The sequence below is a fragment of the Sturnus vulgaris genome, chromosome Z, assembly GCF_052056855.1.
Source record: "Sturnus vulgaris isolate bStuVul1 chromosome Z, bStuVul1.hap1, whole genome shotgun sequence".
NCBI classification, from domain to species: Eukaryota; Metazoa; Chordata; class Aves; order Passeriformes; family Sturnidae; genus Sturnus; species Sturnus vulgaris.
In genome coordinates this window covers 64,353,911-64,378,265 of record NC_142283.1, presented here as the reverse complement: position 1 = coordinate 64,378,265, position 24,355 = coordinate 64,353,911, and the positions used below count along the sequence as shown (strand labels likewise).

The 24,355-nt window shown below is 36.3% G+C and overlaps 1 protein-coding gene across 2 annotated transcripts in view; it reads left to right on the top strand.

The window, feature by feature from the left end:
* The window catches only part of MAP3K1 (mitogen-activated protein kinase kinase kinase 1), a 59,234-nt gene that overhangs the window by 25,975 nt on the left and 8,904 nt on the right, over window positions 1-24,355 (top strand). For both annotated transcript variants that reach the window (XM_014887014.2, XM_014887013.2), the window contains exons 2-14: window positions 9,854-10,004; window positions 11,964-12,170; window positions 13,905-14,105; window positions 14,822-14,938; window positions 15,482-15,630; window positions 17,962-18,083; window positions 18,790-18,871; window positions 18,995-19,172; window positions 19,585-19,875; window positions 20,314-20,435; window positions 21,391-21,482; window positions 21,700-21,889; window positions 22,204-23,467. In XM_014887014.2, coding sequence (XP_014742500.2) covers window positions 9,861-10,004; window positions 11,964-12,170; window positions 13,905-14,105; window positions 14,822-14,938; window positions 15,482-15,630; window positions 17,962-18,083; window positions 18,790-18,871; window positions 18,995-19,172; window positions 19,585-19,875; window positions 20,314-20,435; window positions 21,391-21,482; window positions 21,700-21,889; window positions 22,204-23,467 — 3,159 coding nt within the window. In that variant the 5' untranslated portion in view covers window positions 9,854-9,860. The remainder of the gene's footprint in view (window positions 1-9,853; window positions 10,005-11,963; window positions 12,171-13,904; window positions 14,106-14,821; window positions 14,939-15,481; window positions 15,631-17,961; window positions 18,084-18,789; window positions 18,872-18,994; window positions 19,173-19,584; window positions 19,876-20,313; window positions 20,436-21,390; window positions 21,483-21,699; window positions 21,890-22,203; window positions 23,468-24,355) is intronic.

The following is a 24,355-nucleotide window of genomic DNA, read 5'->3' as shown; positions in this document are numbered from 1 at the left end:
GTAAAGTGATGGTATTTTAAGAATTTTTGCTAAACAATCACTTGACGCAATCCTGGAGGAAATATAATATTTCTTAAAGCTGGCAAGCATGGGAATACTAAAAAGTGCTTGAATCAAAATTTGCCAAAATAAATGCAAGAAATTATAAGTAGCCAAAGCATTTTCTGGTGGACTGCTGGAAGGCAGAAGTGAAGGCGCCATCCACAGCTTCACCCACAACATTTTGAATTCACATTAAGTGAATGCTATCTGATGAGATTTTGCATGAAATGCAGTTTACCTTCGCCTCTCCCCCCATCTCCACTTACTACTTTTTCTGTAATTAATGAAACCATAGGTTAAGAGATCTCAGGATGCTGGTCAGAGTGGGATGCAGGGAGTCAGTGTGTAGAGCTGTACGTTCTGAGCACTGGTTTTTATAAGCAGAGAGATGACAGTTCTTAGTGGCCCACAACACCTTCAGCAGGTTGGGAATAGTCTGCTGGCAGTCAGTGTGCTAATTGAAGTCTGAACATAATTAAGACATCTTTGTTCACCACTAGGGTCTCTTTAAGACTTAGGACTTCATGTCAAATACTTCTTTCATGAACCTGTCTTGGCAGGACCGCATACATGTCACTAGATAAAAATTAATTAGTTTTGCTAGTTTCATTTTTTAAGAGTGTTTCACAGATAGGAAAACTGATACCAGCTAACCTAATAGCTCTTACTCTTACATCATCCCTCAAGTACCGTATAAAGCTTCATACTACTTCTTGCATGGTATGTCTTGATGAAATCAGACTATTCCTTTTCATATACTAACATGTTTTGCATAAGTGCAATATCTGTCTATATAATTTGATTCTGATGCATCTTTCTGGATCTATGTAATGTTATTTTTCTCTTTTTATGGAGGGATGCCCAAGTTTTAGGATACTGTTATCCACAGTCGCTTGTGCACAGTAGAATGTGTTGTGCCTAGGAACCTGGGATGAAATGGTTAATCTGAAAACCTGAATGCAAAATCTTTCTGATCAAATGTGGTTTGCATGGAACAGTGTCTTTCCTCAAGTCACTGGTGACAAGCTGGAATTCTCATAAAGTAATGTAAAGTAATGCTTCTCTTGTGTTATGCTTTTGTGCTGCTATGTGAATGAGTCTTCAATCTGTAAGTCAATTTTTAAGCAAATACTGAAGATACCCATTTTCCTTTACGCAGACCCATATCATATGGAAATGAGCTCATTGCATTTTTACTCTGACAGCATGTAATTTCTAATTATGAAATATTTCTAAATATCAAGAATTACATTTTGTAAGGAGTATGCATTACATTAAATTCAAAACTTAAATGTATTGTTGTGAGATGTGAAAGCTGAAAAGTTTTAAAATCTCAAGAATCCACTGAAGATGATATGAAAAAATTGAGTATTTTTAAGGAGTGTATTTGCTGCCCTATATTGGCTTTCCTGTTTTGTTTTAGAGCCCTGGTTAGTTATTATGGAAAAATATTTTTATTGCTTGCTAACTGCGCAGATTTTTTTTTTATTCTCAAAAATTGTATCACTAAAAAGTCTTTCTTATCTGGTAAGATTCCTGAGGTTTTTTTCTCTTTATTCTGTAGATTTTAAAGAAACAGGAGTTACTGAGGTGGTATCATTTTTTAGCCATATGTTCACAGAAGTTTTGAATCCCTTCTTCTGTATTTTTTTTTTTTTGTCATGGCAGCTTGTCGTCTTTAAAAATATACATATTTGCAATAGTAGCCACCATGGTTTAAGTGGGTGTAGTTGCTGTATGGTTGCCCTGTGGTTAGATTAGCTGACAGATACCACCAAAAGGTCACGTTGTTCCAAAGGAGACAACTCTGTTCAGCACAGAGCATTCTATACCTGCAGAACCACTGCATGTGTGGACATTAAGGATCTGCAGAACCTAAATCTGGATCTTCATGGGGAGAGCCAGTTCCCCTGTGGCTTCTCTGCTGATAGAAGATGAAGCTCTTCAATATGTATCCACCCTAAGTGGTTCGGGGTTGCTAGGGTTGTATTTTTTTTCACTCAGCAGTTACTCAGAATAGGCTTCCAAGGAATTTTTTATGTTATTTCTGCATCGTAGGAAAACTTTTTGTGACAGTCAGAAATCTCTGTGGAAACATTTAGCCCACTTTGACCTTAGAGCAAAATTCAGTGTACGCATGAATCTTCAGAGCACAAGGCCTTTTTGAATGAGTCTCTGACTGTCAGTGAGCAAGACATCTCTGTTCAGAAGTCAGTGCTTGTTCAGTATAGCTTCCTGTTTCTATATCATGGTGTCATACTAATGATATAAATTCCCAGTGTGACTTGGATTGATAAATATGAAAAGAGGAAAAGAAATAAAGCTTAAACTTTAAAAAATGAGTACTAAATAACAAAACATAAATAAAAGAAACTAGTTGTGATGCTTAGAATACTAGGGGCCTATTTTATGACTTCTAATTGCTACTTTGGTACAACTAATTGATAATAATAATTATTATAATTGGCTGTAATTGTCAGCAGTGAAGAAACTTGCTAGGAAACAAGTGTAACCATGGTGAAAAATAATGATTATCATGAAAGCATGTCAGTCAGATCATTCTTCAGAAAAGAGCAAGAGAAGTCTTTTAAAATTATATTTCTTTCTGCATCTCTGGTTTCCTTTTGTGAGGCCAGACTAACCAGTCATTAAGACCTAAAATTTGTAGAGGATGTTATGTTTCTTTTCTAGAAATAACATTTATATAAGCCTCAGGTTTTTTTAATTTGCCTTCTTTCATTGTTTATTTTATGATCATATTTTTCTGAGAGAACTTTCCAGCAGTAATCTCTGAACATTTGGTATCTTCTGCTGATAATTCTGTCATTTTGAACAGGGCCAAAGCATTCTAAATTTTTTTCTCATTTATAGCTATTACAGAAATCTTATAGTAGGTTGTAGCTTTTAAATTCTATGTAGCTTATCCTGTCCAAATTACTTGCTTGTATCATATTTCCACCATTCTCACTGAACATGAAGAATGTAGTGTGCATGTTTATCTGCTTAATCCTGGTATCTTAAGCTGATTCAAAGCATAATTTTTTGTATGAAATATCTGATGTTCTCCACTGGTGACAGGGAAGTAAAATTGGCTAAGAAACTCTTAATCTTGTGCATTATGTGAGATGTTTCACTCTTCTCTGACAGTCAGCTAATATACAATAAGAAATTTTCTCTTTAAAAAATAGGACAGACACTTGAAACAGTAGGATATGTACCTGACATATAAAAATAATTTCCAGTGAGAGCTTCGTTTAAGGACTTTTATTTTGGGTTTTACCCTACCTTTAATTCTCATCTTTCTGTTAATGGGTTCAGACTTCTGCACCAGCAAGGGCCATATCTGCTCTGACCTGATCCTTTCTATGTGTTGGCCAATCACATTTCAACTACTACTCCTAATTTGAGCTAGGACAGCTTAATGAGCCTGAGGTGAAAGATCAGTTTGGTGCCTAAGAGATCAGACTTCATTCTAGAAGTGAAGAATTTGATTCTGTGACTTACATGGTATGTAACAACTGAAAACTTGTTCTTACACTTCAGTAAGAGCTAGAGGACAGCTCTGGTGGGTAACCTGGGGGAAAGAATCTCTAACAGCTATGCTTGACATCCTATAACCTGGTGCAGATGAGCTAATCTTACAGCTGTCAGTGAGCACTTCTGTTCAGTCTTTGTAATGACATTACTGCTGTTCTTGAAGTAAGGCCCAGTGCTATGTTGCTCCATGATGGAGCAGGACTTGGGTATTCTCTTCAGCTGGCGTGACATGAACTGGACATAATGGGTTCTGTTCTCTGCTGGGATGCTGAAGTTTGCCATACAGTAATAAATATATGAACCTTTATCATCTCATTTTGAGTATATTAAACAAAACTCATAATTAAAATAATTAAACTACACAATCATTATTACCTTTGGATCTATTGTATCAATATAAATTATCTACCTCCTGTAAGTTCTAGAAATTCTGCTCAATAAGGGCATAAACTTTAAGGGTTTTGGAGATAAAGGAGCAAATTCTCTCTCTACAGCATTAGTATGAAAGTGTAGAGTTTGAGAGATCATGTAATGTTACTGCTGTTTTTCACATCTTGAAAACACCTGTGTGTACACCCTGATCCATCTGGACTGCAACTGGCCCACTAAATAATGATAGAAAGAATTAGAGAGTCCTAGGAACTTGGTGTAATACTGGAGTGAGATGTCTGGTAGGTTTTTTAAGAAATGCACAGAAGAGAAGCCATTTCTTTAGCTTCGTTGCAAGTATCTGTTGCAAACAGGCTGTTGTTTCTGGTTTTGTAGGAGGACTCATTTTCCATGGCTACTGAGTAATGTATCTCAAAGGATTGGCTAGGTAGTTAGCTAGAGCAAGAAATAAATGTTTTACATAGGTGAATTTGACTTCATAGGAGCTAGAAAATCTGTGCAGGAAATCTACCTCTGTATGTTTTGACATCCATCTTTGGAGTTTTGATGAGACTTACAGGAGGGATGATCCTTCCTGATCAGGACCTGTGAGGTTCCACTGAAGGGGATGGCTCAGTTTATGTAGTTAGAGCTTTGGTTGTGAATAGTGATTGTCCCCTTAGCAGTTAAATACTCTCTTTGACAGTTGCACCTTTTGACATAGCAGCCGTCAAGGGAGTACTCTTAACAGAATAATACAACTAAATTTCACACTCCTATAATATTTGTCTAAAGTCTGTGTAACTATTTTAGGAAGCCAGGTACATTTGTCTCTAGGAAGTAGCACATTCAGTTCTATTGTTAAGTGGCAGTTGCTGCCATTTATTACCAGGTTGAGAAAGCTCCCTGTGAAGTTTTTCATAGTATGTATTTTCATAGTGCTGTACCTGATCTTTTGCTTTGTTAGAAAGGTCACGTATGGTTAGATGATAGATGTCAGCAGTAGTGAATCAACAGAAGGAACAGGAGTCTTGACAGGACAGACCAAGCTTGTCCATCTTGCTCTGTTTTTTATTTAATGATTTTGATTTCATTAGAAGTACTTAATGGCAAAAGAGAAACTGTGAGCGCTACTGGAACAAAAAGTTACCAAACACACTAGTAGCTGACCCCTCAGTTTAGGGAATGGCTAACTCTTTTGTCCCTGTTCATCACATTGAGCACTGCTCCTATGTGCCATCCTCCTGGCTGACTAGCCTGTTCTTGGTGCCTGGAAAGGCTGACCTGGAATAGAGACTAGACAAATCAAAAGGAATAAAATAGGTATTTATTGAAAGGACACACCTTAGGCAGTGTAAGAGCCTGGCCAGGGCTACACTCAAGTTGAATCCAAGATGGATCCCAGTCACGAGTTTTTACACTTTTGTAAGTGTTTTGGTTCATCTACACATTGGGGTCAGTTGTCCAATCACAGGCCTAGGCCATGAAGTCTCAACCCCCTGGTTTGCCCCCTTCCCCTCAATGTTGTTTATGCTTTTTGGGTACTGGTTGTCCTTGATTCTCTAGCTAGGAAGAGATTGTTTTGTCTAACTACCCTGTGAAGAGAACTTAATGTGAAGTTTCAGAGTTGCGCCCGAAACAGCAGAGAATCTGAAAAATGTAAAAGGTAGAACCCAAGGCATCACTGGGACTTGTTGAGGCTTGGTTGCATTTAGCTGGGTGACCATATTCTTAATTCTTGCTTAAGATCCTCAGAATGAGATCTTTATATCCCATCTAAGTTCACTTCCAGTTTTGATTGTTACAATAGGTGGCATTTGTATTGTACAGATTTTATAATGTCTGCTGTATTTGTTCTTTCTCATCCCGTGCTCTTCCATCAAACCTGTTACTAACTGTATTGATTTTTCTTGCTGCTTTGTGACCACTTTTTTCATGTTTCTTGTGGTTTCCCATGGTTTGACCACTGCTCATATGCAAGTTACTTTTGCTAAATTGCTTCAGACTAATGTTTAAAAGAAAAAAAAAAACCCAAACAACTCAGCAGCTAATAACTTTTCTCCTTGCTATGACTAGGTACTTGTGGATATCGCAAATAGAACTTGCTTTTCTTAGTGAATTAACTCCTATTTCAGAGCTTGCCTTTTTCCTGTCCTCCTGTTGTTAATAAAATGTGGTCCAGTGTGGCTACTGGATAAAGTGTTTTTACCCATGTAAGACAGCAGAGAAGCCAAGACATCTAACTGTTGAGAAGTACAATAAAATGTACAATTGGCAAATGAACTGGAGCTACGGTTGAGCTTTCATATATCATTATATACCTTCGTAAGGAAAGCACTTGCAGAGAATTAGTACTGAATTCACTAAGCTATTAAAAGTACAGTTTGCTTTTGTTCTTCACCATAGTTCACTAAAATAGCATGTGTACTGTATACCTCATTATAAAATACTGAGTCATTGATTTACAGAAAACAAGTTGTTAATGATCTAGCTACTCAATTGCTATTTGCAAGTCTTCAAAATTAAGACACAGAAATGAAGGGCATTTTGCCTTCTCTGTTGCATAAGATGTTGCAGTAGATTGTTTGAATGCAGTGCATTAATCTTTCTGTATTGAGTTTTGTAGTTCATGAAGCATATAATCCAAAGTGAATAATGGAATTATTAAGGTGCATATCAGTGATCTTATGCGTTAAACTCCAATATTCATCACACTGTTGTTTACCTTGCTCAGTATTCCAAAACTCAGCTTAGACCCATTTTGTTGGAACTTCTTGACTATTAATGCAGGGGCTGGTATCTGTTGGTTTGAAAATACCAGTACAAAGAATTCAGAAGATACTTGGAGTTCCCTTAAGGCAGAGGGAGGCAGAGTTAAAAAGCTAAAATTTATCCCCCAAAAAATATCTTTTATCTCTTTTTGTTTGATTCAGGAGAAGCTGAAACATTTAGGAGCAAAATCCTTGTTTCCTAATGAAGCAGAGGGGTGGACTGTTGAGAAATGTAAGGCTCCCCTGGTGTAAGCATGTTCTCTGAGGTTTGTTTTTACAAAACCTCATTAACTTTGCTCTGTGATTCAAATAAAACACCACCTGAGAGTCACTTAAGTACACTTCTATCATGAATAGGTGCTGCTTTGTGAAGATCAAAATACTCTGTACACTGCAGGATGAAATCCTTGGTGGAATATGCTCTGGATTCCTTGTTTTTATTTTGTGCTGAGGTGCAGTGATCTAGAGACTGGCAATCTAGACATTGCTGTGTAGAAAAGTTTTAGCTTGCCTGGAATGGATGAAGGAGTTTGCTTAAGATGCTAAATTAAAATAAAAAAAGAACAACAACAGCAGAACAAACCCTGCAGGTTCAGGGTCACAAGGTTGAAGGTATCTTGCAGTATAGAGGAGTTTGGTGCAGTCACAGGAAAAATATTTTTTTCCACAGACCCAGCAGATACAAATAGCTAATGTATATTTTAGCCAAGGCTTGAGTTAAAATATGAAGTTGTTTTGATCACTTATGAAATTGTGTTCTATAAATAAAAATAAATACATAGATCTACATACAACTTAGATTCTGCATAACATACTAACTGATTTACTAAGCAAAAGCTTTCAGACACAGTTGATCTTTCCCACCTGCGTGTAGAGAAAGCACAAGAGTTCTTTGTGCAGACAAGAGTAGATCGGTTTAGCTGTCACATGAGAGGAAGATAGCTGCTTCTGCTTTTTAGAGAACAAGCAGAGATTGTGAAGCCTCTACTGTTGTATTACATTGTTCATGAATTCAAATCCAAGGGCCTCTAAAAGACTTTTTTTATATCAGTTGGGAAGTTAATCATGGTTATATGAAGAAATGAAATACTGTGTCATTCTTTCACTGCTGATGTGGTGTTCTCTGTCTAGTATATGAAGTATTCATGCGACTTGAGATGATTTGTGCCATGAAATAACTAATATAAAAAATAGAGCAATGATATTTTAACTTGCACCTATATTACTTCAGAGCTGTGCTGTTCTTATCAAATATTTTTGTCTTTAAACGGGTTTTTTGACTGAAATAAAAATTTAAAGTTGTCTCTTTTTACACAGTGATTTCTTCTGCATTTGAAACTTTCAGGCACATTTTTCATTTGGACTCTATCTACTGATATAATATCTTTGTTTTTCATTAATTATCACTACTTTTGTCTCTGTATCTAGAAGGCAATGTTATGTAATTCACTTGCATTACTTTTAGAATATTAGAATTAAGCAAGCATGAATGCTTAACCTCTGAAAAAAATATTCATTCTTAGGTGGATTGTGTTTCTACTTATAAACATTTTTAAGTCCTTAATCACTAGAATCACACAGTTCCGCTTATCTAAAATCAGTTACTAACAGTATGTTTAGAAGTTAGCTTGAAAGAAAATATATTTTCTTTACAGTGTCCATCTGCTTATTACATTTCAGCACTGAACAGGAAGAATTATTTCCTGTCTCAGAATCCTTTGTTTCCTTTGTCTCTGCAATGAAAGAAGAAAAAAAAATACCAGTACTCTCTTCTGACCTGCAAAAACTTTTCATTTTCTTTAAAGTACAGATTCGTGATAAATGACCTTATTAATACAATGCTGCTGAAGATAGGAATTGTAACTTTAATATCATTTTATTTCAATGAATATTGCAGGGAATATATTTTTAGGTCATCATACAGTACATAAACGCAGTTGTCACTGCATGATTAAATGGTTTTAAAACCTGAGATTGCATGGAAGAAAGCAGTGGTTGTAGCTAAGTTATTATATACTCTTCCTCTTTAAGTTGTGATTTTATTTTTGGAATAAAATCTATTCTGACAGTTGGCTTAATCAAGTTTGCTTATTTTTAAAGAGCACTAGCTTCAAGAAGGTAGGTGGAGATCATGTGCTGCTGCTTAAGAATGTGGGTTTTTTTGGTGATTTAGCAGATACCTCAACAGAATCAGGAAATCTTCCAGACTGTTCATATTTGTTTTTCAGTGTCTGACAGTATTTTTTGCTTTATTGTTGTTGCCAGCAATCACAAGGAACTACTTTGCTGTAGGTTAAAAAGTACAAGCCCAGATGGATTAAATTTTCATTTTACAGATATGAGCTTGTTGTGAATTTTGCTCTTAGTATAGCTGGCTTTGAGAGCTCTTGAGTCATTAGTCACTTGGAAAGATCTCACAAGGCTACTAGCCTTAATTTTGTGACTTTTGTGTCTAGTTTAAATATTCTTTAGGCCAGGTTGAATGGGCAACCTGGTCTAGTGAGAGGTGTCCCTGCCCACAGCAGGAGGGTCTGAACTAGATGATCTTTAAGGGTTTTTCCAACCCAGGCCATTTTATTATTCTCTTATATTTACTGTGTATTAGTTTACAAGTTTGGGGTTTTTTTGAGCAGAGTTAATAGATGAAGAGGCACTAGACACATAGTTTCATGCTTGTGCATCCTATGACTATGGGAAATTTTCATCTTTAATTTATATTAATTTCATAAATTATTTAAAAAGGGAGATTGGCAACTCAAAGCTTGGAAAGAATGCATGAACCATTGCAACACTTGTGAAACCTTTGATGAATGGCATGACATTACATAGAGGGTAGTTTTTGTATTGGTTTTGTATTTGCCAAGATCTCCATTTTTACTGGATGTTCAGTGCTACAAACACTGCACACGTTTTAAAGAAATACCCCTTTAAACAGGTATTCTGCTTCAAATGGCAGAATAACAGATTTGCTGTAACTCTTAAAAGGCTTCTTGCAGTCTGGTGGAAATAATAATGTTTTAGCAGCTGCGTTGTAAGGAGAGGGAGAATAGGGTGGCACAAAATTTAACAGTGCTGTGGCATTATACTTCAACTGAAATTAATAGTGTTTATGACTTTTTTTTTCTTTGCTGTAGTCGTGACATGGAGAATAAAGAAACCCTTAGGGGTTTGCAGAAGATGGATGACCGCCCAGAAGAGCGCATGATCAGGGAGAAACTCAAGGCAACGTGTATGCCAGCCTGGAAGCATGAATGGCTGGAAAGAAGAAGCAGGAGAGGCCCTGTGGTAAGTGGCACTGATGGAAGGACGGTATCTGTTACAGCTATTGCATATAAAAATTACTTCAATTTCTTTCTATTAGAAACCTTTTTCTTAGCAATTTCCCTACTCTTGATTGTGGTGGTGCTGTCGGTTTGCTCGGCGGTGTTTAGCAGGACAGCGTGGCTGCCTTTCCGGGCTGTGCCAGGGTTGTTGCTGTTTATTTTCACGCCAAGGCGCTGTTGCAGTGTGCGCTGAGCCGCCCCGCACGGCCGCGGCACCGCTGCCCTCCAGCGGCGCCCACTCCGCCGCTGGAACCTGCTCAAACAACCGGGAACACACCGAAACCCGGCTGTTCCCGAGCCAGCCCTCAGCTCCAAAGCGGGAACACACCGAAACCTGGTTCTTCCCGAGCCAGCCCTCAGCTCCAAAGGGGTTTGCATGACAGGGCTCCGTCAGCCTTTTGGTACTGCTTTGGCATAAATGGCTCGGGAGTGTTTTAAAAAACGTGCGTAGATCAAACCTGGAATATTTTAAAGAGTAGTTCCGATTAATAGCCATTACTTACCTGTGAACCTAGTTGCATTGGTCGATGTGGCTCCCATGTACCACTAATGTGGTTAAGATCATCTGATGCAGTAGGCAAGTGTTTGGGAACACTTTTTGTGGAACAGAAGGAAGAAGGTTCTGTTGTGAGAAATAACGTTGAAAATACTTACAAGTGCACCAAACCCGATTACCTCAAATGGTCAAATAACATAATTTTAACTTAAATTTAAATGCTTTTGGGTTATTGAATAGCTTGAAATTATTTTCTTGCTCAGTCTGCTTCCCTTGAGCAACATTTGATGCTCTAGATTCTCAATTTGAATTTTTTTATGTTTTCAAAGCACAAGTAGTTTGTCCATAGGTACATAAATTTGCATTTTGATCTTCCAGGAGAAGCATTACTGTAATTGGTAGGAGGGAAAAAATGGTTTCCACTGCTCTTTATATTTCTCTTTTATCCTGTTCACTTTTGTAACTGGGCACTAAGTCTAGATGCCTCTTCCTGCCCTGAGGAGGGAAAGCTCCTTTCAGTTTTTTGTCTTTATTAAAGAGACCTCCCAAACTTTCTAGGAGAAATCTCTGTTCATATGAGGTGTTGCTTGGAGCTTCCTTCCAGTGTTGCGTCAAGCCTCTGAGACATTGGAAACTGTAGAACTTCTTAACGTGACTTTTTAGTTTGATTCTCAGGGATATTACTCTTCATACACATTATGTGAGTCTGACTGGCAGAAAGCTGGAAGTTGTCTTGAAATATTCCAATCCTCAGTGTCAAGATTAAATGTTCATGCAACAAAGCACTGTTGTGTATGTACTCCCTTTGCTTAAGCACCCCCTCTGTCCAGCTTGTGTAGCACCATGCACAGTGGTTAGCTCAGATACCAGATGTGGTGCAGCTATTTTGCTTGTATGGCAGACAAAATATGTGAGTGTGGTTTTTACAAAGAACAGCACATGTAATTTTGCTGGATTACCTCCATGTTTGAAGTCTTTATTTTGCAAAAGTGTTGTGCTAAAGAAATAGTAGCCCTAGTATTTTTCAGCTGATACCATGTAGAATGGATGGGTCTAGTATTATTGCTCTTAATAAACACAGTAGCTGTAAAGAAGAGAATTCTCTTGGCTTCTACTCTCCAGATGGGGAAACTGCTATTTTTGAGGTTTTGTGAATGACAATTATATGAGTACTTTAAGAATCAAATCAGTTTTCTGCCAAAAGTAACATAAGCTGCACAAATGGACAGGAAGAAAGGCTCTTGCTTTTGTATTGAATATAGATCAGTAAGCTAATCCCTCTTAGATGTTAATAGTATGGCCTAAGGAATATTTGGATATCTGTATAATGGCTTAATTACAACAAAAGAGTTTCTGATTAATTTGCTTTGCTTTAATGTAAAATTATCAGTTAATAATTGTAACATGTGGTTTAATTCCTGCAAGGTGGTGAAACCTATCCCTGGAAAAGTAGATGGATCAGAAATGAACAAACTCTGTCTAGATCCTCAAGCTGAAGGACAAAGCACTGCTTCGTCGCCTACACAGAAAGGAAGACGTAGTCCTTCTCCCAGCAGTTCCTCTTCATCATCTGCTAGGACAGTTAAATCTGAGTCACCAGGTGTTAGAAGAAAAAGGGTATCTCCAGTGCCTGTAAGTTGCAAGCTGTGATGTAATTTTCAATTTGGCTATATTCTACAAGCTTTTGCTCATGGGTCAGTTGGTCTTCCCTCTGTACAGCAAGATCCTGATATAAAAAGGTTATTACACTTGAGTGATGCACACATGTCATGTGGTGTTTCTCATGTGTGTTTTCTTTTTCCTTCAGTCCTGCTTTCATTTGTTATTACTAGGAAAAAAATGAAGAAATATAGGTGCTTAATCATGAATGCATGCATGTTTTCTTAGCTTGATTAACATGAAGAAATGCTGGTAGTTGGTTTTTTTGTTGTTGTTGGTTTTGGTTTTGGGGTTTTTTTGGTTTCTAGTCTTTTTTGGTTGGTTGGGGTTTATTCTTTTTTTTCTTTTTTTTTTTATAACTGTAGTCAGTTCCTACTCCCTGTCAGTTCTGTAGATGGGCAGGTATATTCCATTAAGGATAGGACTGTGAATGAGATTAAAATTCCTGTAGAAAAGTCTTAATGGTATGCTGTTGTGATCCTCTATTTCAGAACTCATCTTTATGTACAGATTAGGGAAGTCTTACGTATGTCCATTGTTAGAAGTCTAAAATCACTCTCACTGGATTCTAGAGAACATCTAGAATAGAATGTTTTGAGCAAGAGTAGCTGGTTTAATTAAAGAAGATCAAGAGTGTATTTTGACCAATAATATCTAACAAGCTAGCTTGTTGAAAATATACTCATCAGCAGTTAAATTCACATGCAATTCATCGTGCACTTAGAGAATAAATAAGAATCTAATTGGTTCTGTTTTCCCATTGTTCTAAACAAGTTTTTCCAGTATCAATTAAAATATGTACTGCCATTCTTCTGAACTAGAGACAAGTTACAGGACAGCAGCACTGGTCTTTTCCTCTTGACAAGAAAAATTGAAAGGTTAAAAAAAGAAAACAGCCATTTTTAATTGGTTGTAATTTTTTGTTTCATATTTACTTTTCACATTAAAAACATTAAAAATCCATTTTGTATTTTACTTATATGACGGACAGTGAATTCAATGCATACAAATAAAAGCATAAGATCTGAAATGGGATGGAACCATTAATACATCTCATAATGTTAGAAATGTGAAGAATTTAAATGAAGACAATCTTCCTGAAAGGTTTGGGCCATTGATTTTTTGATTAGGGGGAACCAATATTAAAAAAACCCAAAATCATCCTCATCTAAAAGTTGCTTTCATGGTGGAAAAGGGAGAAAGCTGAATTTTAAAATTTTTTTTCCTGTGGAATTTTCTAAAACTTTTGATCTTGGTTGAACTTGTATTCCCTTTTGTAAACTGTAGTCATGGCGTTTTTTCATTTATGAAATATATTAACTTTACAGCCTTATAGAATAATCTTCTTTATTGATTAATAAGTCTCTTTGATTATCTTTGGGTTGAATTATACTTAATAATTCAGTAATAATATGGTAAGGCAACCAATGATGACATGAAAATAAGAGGCAATTTGAAAGACTCCTTTAGTGTCCCAATGTCAGACAAGTTTCAGCTACAGAATTTCAGTTTTCTTCTGCCCTTGAGCAGAAGAAAGAAGCAGAGCTTCCTCTGGGCATGGGAGAAAAGTATTTTAAATCATGTAGTCTAAGAGATTGTAGTAGTGCCAGGTTTTGGGGACTCTTACTCTGGAAACAAATGAACAAACCATACCTATTTAAACGTTTTTCTGTCCTTTGAATGCTCATGACGGAGGCACTTGTGTAGTTTCAGAGCGGACGGATAACGCCCCCGCGCCGAGCCCCGTCTCCAGACGGCTTCTCTCCATACAGCCCCGAGGAGACAAATCGCCGTGTCAACAAAGTGATGCGAGCCAGGCTCTACTTGCTGCAGCAGATAGGACCCAACTCTTTCTTAATTGGGGGCGACAGCCCTGATAATAAATACAGAGTGTTTATTGGGCCCCAGGTAGGGAACGCTTTGGTCTTGTCTATAGCTTTTATCAATTCATAGTTAAACTCGGAAAACTGTTCAAAGTCAGATTAGTTAAATTGATGATCACTGTTCTATAAAGTAATGTTTAAAAGTCATAATCTGTACTCATGTAATACCCAAATCAGTTTGTAATCTGTAAATTATGTTTGTCTACAGTTTCTCTTTTTTAAAAGAAGTGGCTCTGAATTATATGTCTTACATATTCTTGGCTAAAATTTGGCCACTTAATTCCTCTATTCATGGGATGTATATAAATGACAAACACATGACATAATTCTCTTGATAGTGTGGTAATTTCATTAATAGCCATAATGAGATCCTTTTAATAGGATTTCTTTTTATTAATGTGATGCAGTATTGGGCCACATCCTGGATGGGTAAACGGAAGCATCACATTTAAGTTTGATTGATGTCATGTCGTGACATCATACTTCCAGTATGAAGCATTAAAATAGTTTCAGTTGATTTAAAAAAAAAAGGGGGAGGGGGGAGAAAATAAATTGAAACTGGTGTAGTAATTTTATGCTTTCATGTACGCATTTTTGAATAATATTTTAGGAATTCTCTCTTTTTCATAAAGCTACGCAAGAGGACATTTATACCTATATATGAAATTTTTTTTGTTGTTCCACTTAAATGTGGAAAAATGATCAAATCAGTAGAACCTTAGCATGTACTTCTCTTTGCAGACTTGTAGCTGCGGCCGCGGGACATTTTGTATTCATCTGCTGTTTGTTATGCTGAGGGTCTTCCAGCTTGAACCCTCAGACCCAATGCTCTGGAGAAAGACACTGAAGAACTTTGAGGTAATCAATTACTAATAGATGTAATGACAATCTAGAATACACTCCATAATATGTCTTTAGGACACTATCTTAAAAATGCTGGAAACTTAGATTTCAAAGCAACAAGAATATATGTTTATAATTATATCCTTAATTCAGTCCCAGGAGTTCTGTAAGTGGAAAAAATTACAAATATAAGACATAACTGCATAAAGAGTAGAGAGCTGCAGTTTGTGTAATTCAGCTTGTGGGATTTTCTATTAAAATTTATAGATTTATCTCACTGATTTGCTAAAAAGAAGAAATTGGGTATTTTGAAGTAATTGTGTGTACAGTTAGACCTGTTATTTATTTTCAATAAACAGATAAGTTTTTGGTGTAAAATGTTCTTGTGATCTTTTTACTAGTAAGACTTCTGAAATTTCTTCTGCTACTGCTAATGCGTTATTGTGAAGGTGAATAGATTTTTCCTCTTAGCAGTAGTTTATGCTTCAGTAATGTGACTTTTAATTACAAGATATTCATAGCATAAATAAGACTGTTGCTATCTTTTTCTGATGTTAGGTTGAGAGTTTGTTCCAGAAATATCACAGTAGGCGTAGCTCGAGGATCAAAGCTCCATCTCGTAACACCATCCAGAAGTTTGTCTCACGCATGTCAAATTCTCATACATTGTCATCATCTAGTACTTCTACATCTAGTTCAGAAAACAGGTTAGTATTTTTTAAAGGAATTACAAGCTTTATTCTGTAGTTTCAGAATCACCTACATTCTTTTTGTTCAAAGCTGCTTTCATTTCAAGTCACGTTAAGTCCTCTGCATTTGCAAGCAGTCAAGTCAAGCATACATTAGTCACTGTGGTACCAAGTCAGCGTATTTGTTTTGTAACTTCTATTTGGAAAATGTTAAGTAGAGTTGTGAAAAGAATTTTTTTGACCCTATATGAATTTTGCAAAACAAACTTTTGAAATCTTGAGTGCAAAACTGAAGCATATATCAACTATGGAAGTGTATTGTGTGCAATTTTTAAAATACAGCACTTGTGCAAATGTTAACTAAAGAATAAACATTATTTTTTTTGTCTCCTGTCCTGCTTTGGAGAAAGGCTTGTGCCTCTGACAGCGCACTGAAAAATGTTTAGGTAAATGCACTCTATATAAACACAAATATAAAAACAGAAGCAAACATATGCTTTTAAAACTACTTCATTAAAAATGGGTGATTAAATTATTTAAAGAGAGCTATTAACATATTAGCTTTGACTTTTCTAGGAATTGATGCCTTGTTTATGAATTTCAAGTGATGTGTTATTCTTTCATATTTTCTTTTCCCTGACTACTTCAACTTAAATTCTTTTGTATGTTTTTTTTTTCCATGGTTTTGAACAAAATAATTTGTACTTGCATTATTTAGTGGGTAAACTGTATATAATTTAGAGTGGTCAGACCAAAGACGACAACCCTAATTGAGGCTTTGTTTTGTATGAAGTGGAATCGTAACTTAAAGAATATCTTGATATGTTACATTGTGATAAAGAGCATATAGTAAGATAAATATATTCAGACGGGTTTATTATTCTGATATACAGATTGTGGCCTTAATTTAATTTCATCTTTAATTATTTTTCCAAGTTGTGTCACTGTAAATAAATTGCATAAACAAAGTTGTTAAATACATAATTATTCTGAAACTACTTAATCTGACAAGCCAGTTCCTTTTATGTCACCATTTCCTGTAGGAATTTCTTTTTTTCCATTGGATTGTGAATTTTGCTGCATTAGTTATCACTTCTTGCAGGATGAAAGATTTTCAGTTGTTTCCCAGTACACATGGTGATCCTGGTTCACCCTGCAATACTGATTCAATGAGAGAAGCTGCTGTTTTGTGCAAGTCTAAATTTGTATGGTATAGGTATTGAAGAACACTGAGGATCAGATTCATTTGAGATAGAATTTTACTCAATTCTGATAATTCCTGTGGCTCACAGTTATGTTTTGCTTACTGCTAATTCTTCAAAAATAAATTTCTAATTAATATATAATATAGATACACACATAGAGAATTATTTTTTATTGTAAGCTTACTTTTGTAGATTTTTTCAAAGAATAAATAGCTTTGCAAGTGTTTGAAGAGAAAAATAAAGGAATACATATGTAAAGAAATAATGCATGTACAAGTTAATTTTATTTTAAAAATTTATTGTTGATGAACAAATGCAGGCTGCCTGCAAAGTTTTAGATGCACACCAAATATAACTTAATTTTTTTGCAATGGGTAATTAGAGTTTTGCACATTTAAACAATATTGCAGAAGACTAAAAATCTGTGCTTTTCATGGCATGTTTTAAGTTCAGAAGAATTTCTTGGGTAAATCTCCCGTTATATTAATTTAAAAATTACAGTGAAGAAAAAAGAAATAGAAACAGCATCAAAGGGAAATAGGAGGTTGTTTAAGCATCCGTGTGTGACATATATGTTAGTGTTCATGTGAATCTATTCCATCACTTTCTGTTAGTGGCAGAAAATTCTTGAGCAGTTTATTTTTTGAGTTTTACTGTGTTTATCAAAGAGCATTTACAGTTTCTTGTAAAAGGCTAAAGACTGCCTTGTGACTCCATACTTTGAAAGGAATGTGATGGAAAAGAACATGGGTAGCTTTCAAAATATAAAAACTCCTTAGTTTTTTAAACCGAAATGGTAAATTAAAAAGTGAAGGTTGGTTTGTTTAAAGAAGCCTTAGGAAAAAAATGCTAAGTGCCCAAAGCTAGGCCTTTCAATCTCTAATTGGTATCTGACCTAGTTTGGAAAGATGTCATGCGTTTTGTGACTTTCCCTTTCATTTTAACCAAGTGTTGTCTGTAGTGAGTGCTTCTAAAAATCTGGTTGCTTACTTATTCAGACCAGGGTTTAGGAGAATGATTCATGAATAGCCTGTAGTTATCCAGAAGTGACTGTTCCAAACTGGAAGTTAATCTTTTTTTCACTGTTAAAGCCTGTTCTGAATTCTGATGCCTCTTCTACAATCACAAATGTTTCTTTTTATAGTATGAAGGATGAAGAAGAACAGATGTGCCCCATTTGTTTGTTAGGCATGCTGGATGAAGAGAGTCTAACGGTGTGTGAAGATGGCTGCAGGAACAAATTACACCACCACTGCATGTCAATATGTATGTTGTCTTTGTTTTGTCAAGTTCTAGTGACTCTAAATCCGCAAAGGTATTATAGCTTAGGATGGTTTTCGGTTGTTTGTTTTATGCTCAGTAAAAAGCCCAGAAATCTGATCGCAAATGATGACTGGTAACTCTGAAAATTTGGTGTCATTCAGGTACTATGGATACACCTTACTTTATCTGATTTTGTCATTCCATGCTCTGATAGAGAAGCTACCCGAGGTCTAGAGGTTTAAGCCTCTCTTACCTGAGTGAAAAGATTATATCCAATTAGAACAAGGTTAGGAACAGACTTTCAGCTCCCTGTGACTTGTCATTAGAACGTATAAAAGTCATGTAATACTAGCTAGGGTTATATAATGAACTATGAAGTATGTTTATATAATGCATCAAATAAAGTATATAAATATTTACAGTTTGCATTAACAAATAACATTTACCTATATTTGAGGTACAAAATTAGCTGAATTTCAGTTCATAACTTAAAAATATTAATTGTAATACTGAAGTGAAGCATTTTTTCATGCAAAAAAAAATTTTTAAGCACCCATATTTTAATGCCTAAGCTGTTGAAAGTGGCTCAGTTCAGAAGTATTAATTATGGAACTAATGTTCTTCAGTAAAACTTAGAACTAGTTATGCCATTGTCCGTTTTTGTACATTGAAAAACTTAAGTGCATATGATCCTGTTGCTCTATTCCAGGGGCAGAGGAATGCAGAAGAAACAGAGAGCCACTCATCTGTCCACTTTGTAGATCTAAATGGAGATCCCATGATTTCTATAGGTGAGGATTCACTTGGGGTATAATAAACTACCTGTTTCTGTATCTTTAATTGATATTTCTGAATATGCTGGATTATTTACCTCAGATGTTTAATTGTTAATCTGTGTTGTTCTTGATCTGTAGTCATGAATTGCCAAGCCCTGTGGATTCTTCTGTTCTCCGTGTGGTTCAGCAACAATCTCAGCAGCAGTCTGCAGTTGGATCACAGAGAAGAACTCAAGACAGCAATTTTAACCTTACTCATTACGGAGTCCAGCAGATCCCTTCTACATATAAAGATTCAGCTGAGCCATGGATTCAGGTAATTCTATTTTGTAAAAGACCTAATAGCCTTTAAAGTACAGAGGTAGGTTCAGCTAAACATGGGGTCACACACTTAAAAATGAGATCACTTGTATTTTCTTTATTTCTGCCATTATTTTCATCTGGTATAGCTAGACATTGATTTCAGGACTGTTAATATCAATATCTGGAAAACAACTTCATATGTAATAATTAAAATTCTGTTAATATAGTTTTTAGAGAATCAAGTAGCATATAATTTATGATGTTTCATTTCTGAGACACTGTACCTCCAGACATATTTTTGCTGTCAGCAAAATGATGATATTTTATTAGAAATATCTTTCATCGTTTTGATTGCTCTTTTCAGGTACTTAAAGTTGCAGCATTGTTCATTTTGACTCCTGTAATGTTGCTTTCTTCCTTGGCAGGTATTTGGGATGGAGCTAGTTGGCTGCTTGTTTTCTCGAAACTGGAATATACGAGAGATGGCACTTAGACGTCTTTCCCATGATGTTAGTGGTGCTCTGTTACTGGCTAACGGTGAAAGCACTGGAAACTCCGGAAGCAGCAATGGAAACAGCACAAGTGCTGGAGCTCTGGGAGCAGCTAGTGGGTCATCTCAGACCAATATCTCAGGAGATGTGGTGGTGGAATCCTGCTGCAGTGTGCTGTCCATGGTCTGTGCTGACCCTGTCTACAAAGTGTATGTTGCTGCTTTAGTAAGTAGTTGTTTATTTGTCTTCTACTAATTTTTTAGTTTCTTCATTTTTGAAGGGGGAGGGAATGGGAGAAGATATGTGAAATCAGGAATCCTAGTAATTTTTTTTGATCACTACTGATGACTTCTAACTACCCTTTGAAAGTGGGATGATCAAAATACTCATCATAAGTGAAAGGACATGATTTCACTGGCACTTGCCATAGTGCTAGTTATTGACAGTATTTGTATGTCTTTTCACTCTCAAAGAGAAGTTGACTAACTCTAGCAGTTAAATTGTAGTAAGCTGTTTATCCTTTAAATATTTCACTGACATTTTGAATGCAATTTAGGTAGAACTGAATTTACAACTCTTTAATGCTTATTTACATCTCTTTAAAAAATAAAAATTGTGTAGTTGGTTGGATTTCATATGTTTTGTTTTTGTCCTTTCTCTTAGAAAACTTTAAGAGCCATGCTAGTGTACACTCCCTGTCATACTTTGGCAGAGAGGACTAAACTACAGCGACTTCTCAAGCCAGTAGTAGAGACGATATTAGTTAAATGTGCAGATGCTAACAGGTATGATGTCTCATGAACTTCATTTTGAATTATTACTGAGATCTTAAAGCTTCATTTGTTACTATTCGTGTGTAACTAGTTGGTGTTAAAATAAAATGCGTGGATTGTAAATATATATAATTGTTTTGCTAGCCTAACTGCTGCTGGCAAACTTCTGTCTTAAAATATGTAGATTTTGGAGGCAAATGATTGTATACTTTGTTTTCATAAGGGCTTTTCCCCTCTCCTCAGTAAAGGAAGGTGTTAGGTTCAGTCATGAACCCATCCCTTCCATCTCCGATGCTATTGCTTTGGTCTAATTCTCAGGACTCTCCTTAGAGCTATTAGCAAGTAGTCCTCAGTGTTCTTCCTACTTCAGCAGAAGTTGTTACACCTCTTTGCCATGAAGTAGTAGCAGTAACACTTGTGATTTGTAATTCAGAGTGTAATGATAGGAGATGGCTATTTAAGGTGAATTGCCTTAGCTCAGGTCTTCCTGTCCTAGGCTACTCTGTTCTGCCAGGCTAACCATTTCTTCTCCTGTACTGTAAAGTAGATGCAAAACTCCACCAGATAGAGTTTTGTCTTGACGTTTATTTTCTAAGCAGCATATTTTCTGAAACTGCAGCTAGAGATCTCCCAGCAACAGTCTAGCAAGACAATATCTAAAGTTAAAGTAGTAAGTGAAATAGAACTGGTTTTATGCATTTGGCCACATTTTGCAAGAGAACAAGGCAATTTGGGGTTTTGTTTGTATATTACTGATAGATATGACATTTCTGGAAGTATCCTTGTAAAAATGTCCCAAACACTTGTCTTACAAAGAGTGGATTATAGAAATTTATATGAATAAAATGATGTGAAATCATTTTACACATAATACCTAGCTGACGATTTTTAAAGTATAATGAATACGATGTTTTTCCTTGAAAGCATTTGCTAAAGGAATACTTTTTTTGGTTTTACTTTCTTACAGTCGAACAAGTCAACTTTCAGTCTCAACGCTATTGGAGATGTGTAAAGGTCAAGCAGGCGAGCTGGCAGTTGGGAGAGAAATACTTAAGTCTGGTAATAATAACTCTTCATATACAACTAAATTATAATTACAAGCAAATAATACTGGAATTGTCAAGTACAAGCATAGCAAAGAGAACAGTATTCCTCTCAACAGTTTGGAAGGGGGCTAATTTGGGCAAACAGTGATTAATTCTGTATGATACAATTCTGATCTCTGTGTAGACTATGAACATAATACCTAATCTTCATTTTTTCAAATTTTTTATAGGATCCATTGGTATTGGAGGTGTTGATTATGTCTTAAATTGTATTCTTGGAAACGAAATTGAATCTAGCAACTGGCAAGCACTGCTGGGACGACTTTGTCTAATAGACAGACTTCTGTTGGAATTTCCCAGTGAATTTTACCCCCACATTGTCTGTGGAGATGTCTTGCAGGCTGACACAGTAGTTGACAGGTACTTGCTTGTACTATGTGAACGTTACTCTTTGCAGTTGAATTTGTTGTTGGTGATTTCATAAAAGAAGTCGTTGTTCTAATTCTTGTATACAAGTAACATATATTTTTATGCAAAGCGTGCTTGCTTTACCGAGTAAATAGTTGTCTTTTTAAAAACATCTGACCTGTGAAGCATTTTTGAAGCACCAGTGCAACCAGAAATACCCTTCCTACTTCAGAACTGACAACTAAATACATTATCTTGAAACGGCTCTTTTGGTACTAGTTAACGAGAACACGTCAGTGTATAAAATACCTCTTTTCTTTTTTTAGGTATAAGAAACTTCTCTCCCTCTTAACGTTCGCCTTGCAGTCAATTGACAATTCCCACTCAATGGTTGGCAAACTGTCACGGAGAGTATTTTTAAGTGCAGCAAGAATGGTAGCAAGAGTGCCCCATATTTTTATAAAGCTGTTAGATATGTTGAGTGTGACAAGCTCAACTCATTATGCAAGGATGCGTCGACGTCTGATGGCAATAGCAGATGAAATGGAAATTGCAGAAGCCATTCAGTTAGGCATGGAAGAAATGCACTCTGGGGAATGCCGACATGAAGACTTTTTACAGCTACCCGTGCCAGATAACTCTCCAGAAACTACAGAAAATAATACCCCTAATAATACTGTGCAGTTATCAGGGAAAAGTGGGAAAAGTTTGAGTGACAGAAAACTGAGTGCCAGTCCAGATGACATTTCTGAGATGCTAGCTGGCCTTGCTATGGGACTTCCTGTTTCATCAGTAACCACTGAGCAACCAAAACCAGCCATTCAAACAAAAGGAAAACCCCATGGTCAGTGTGTGAACTCTCCTCCCTCATCCAGTCATTCCCAGTCACTATTCCCAACACTTCTGTCTCCATCAAACCCATCTGTACCAGCTGGCACTGTAACAGATGTCTCTAAACTCAGACCTCAGGGATTTGTTCCCTGCAAAATCCCCTCACCTTCTCCTCAAACACAGCGGAAACTTTCTCTCCAGTTTCAACGAAATTGTTCTGAAAATAAAGAATCTGAGAAACTTTCTCCAGTTTTTACCCAAGCCAGACCACTGCCATCCAGTCACGTCCATAGGCCAAAGCCATCACGACCCACCCCAAGTGATATGAACAAGCAAGGAGAAACCTTAAAAAGCAGTATGACACTTGACCTGAATGATATTTCACAGTGTGATGGCAGTAGCAGTGCAGTTATACCAAGTGAAGAGACAGTGTTCACACCAGTAGATGAAAAGTGCCGGCTGGATGTTAATGCAGAGCTGAATTCCAGTATTGAGGACCTACTTGAGGCTTCCATGACGAGTGATGGCACAGTTACATTCAAGTCTGAAGTTGCAGTTCTTTCTCCTGAGCGGGCAGAAAATGATGATACTTACAAAGATGATGTCAATCATAATCAAAAATGCAAGGAAAAGATGGAAGCTGAAGAGGAGGAAGCTTTAGCTATTGCTATGGCAATGTCAGCATCCCAAGATGCCTTGCCAGTAATTCCTCAGCTACAGGTCGAAAATGGTGAAGACATTATAATCATTCAGCAGGATGTAAGTATACGTGTGAGAATTTAGGTTAAGTCTCAGCTGAGGGTCACGGAAATTGTAAAGCAGTGCTGTTCTATTTCAAAAGTGATAGAAAACATGAAGGTGCTCAATATCCTTTCACGGGAAATTGAATATAAACAGTTTGCCATTTTGAGGGTGCTAACAGCATCCTTCCATGTTACTAACAAATCTAGAGTGTTTGCAAGAGAAACACCATATCATGTATCAACATTCGAAGTGAGAAAAAAAGAAGTGTAAAACTGGGGAAACCAGGAAATAAAACCACAAATTTTAAGCAGAAGTAGAATTGTACTGAGTCCTGATGCTGATTTATTTTGAAGGCAATTGTGCAAATCCATAGTAATTTTTGAAAGAAAGAATGGGAAAGATCTTGTCTTCCTATCTTGAGAGAAGATGAGAAATACTTTATTAGTCAGAAAAAAATATATATATATATTTGCAACTAAACAAAAGGCACAAGAAATAATAATAGAAAAGTGGTATTTTATTTGTCATCCTTTGAGGTAACATGTAAAACATAAAATGGGAGGGATAAATTAAATAGAAAACAATCTGGGTTTGGTTCTGTTTAGTGTAGGTACAAGCTAAAGCCTTAACTAGATGTGAGATGAGGAATAGAAAAAAAAGTTGTGGTCCTACTTATGTCCTTAATCTTGCCTTTCACCTTCACGCAGTAACACAGAGGAAGCTCTGTTTCATGTAGCAGAGCTATGTGGGTTACAGAATACTCCGGTGCACTCATCTCAGCTGATACCTATATAACAAACAGTTCAAGGAAGTATAGGGGAGAGGAGAGGCATATAAGCTTAGATATTACTAACACTTTAGAGTGTCTGTATTTTAGATGCAAGTTAGTAAACTTGGAACTGA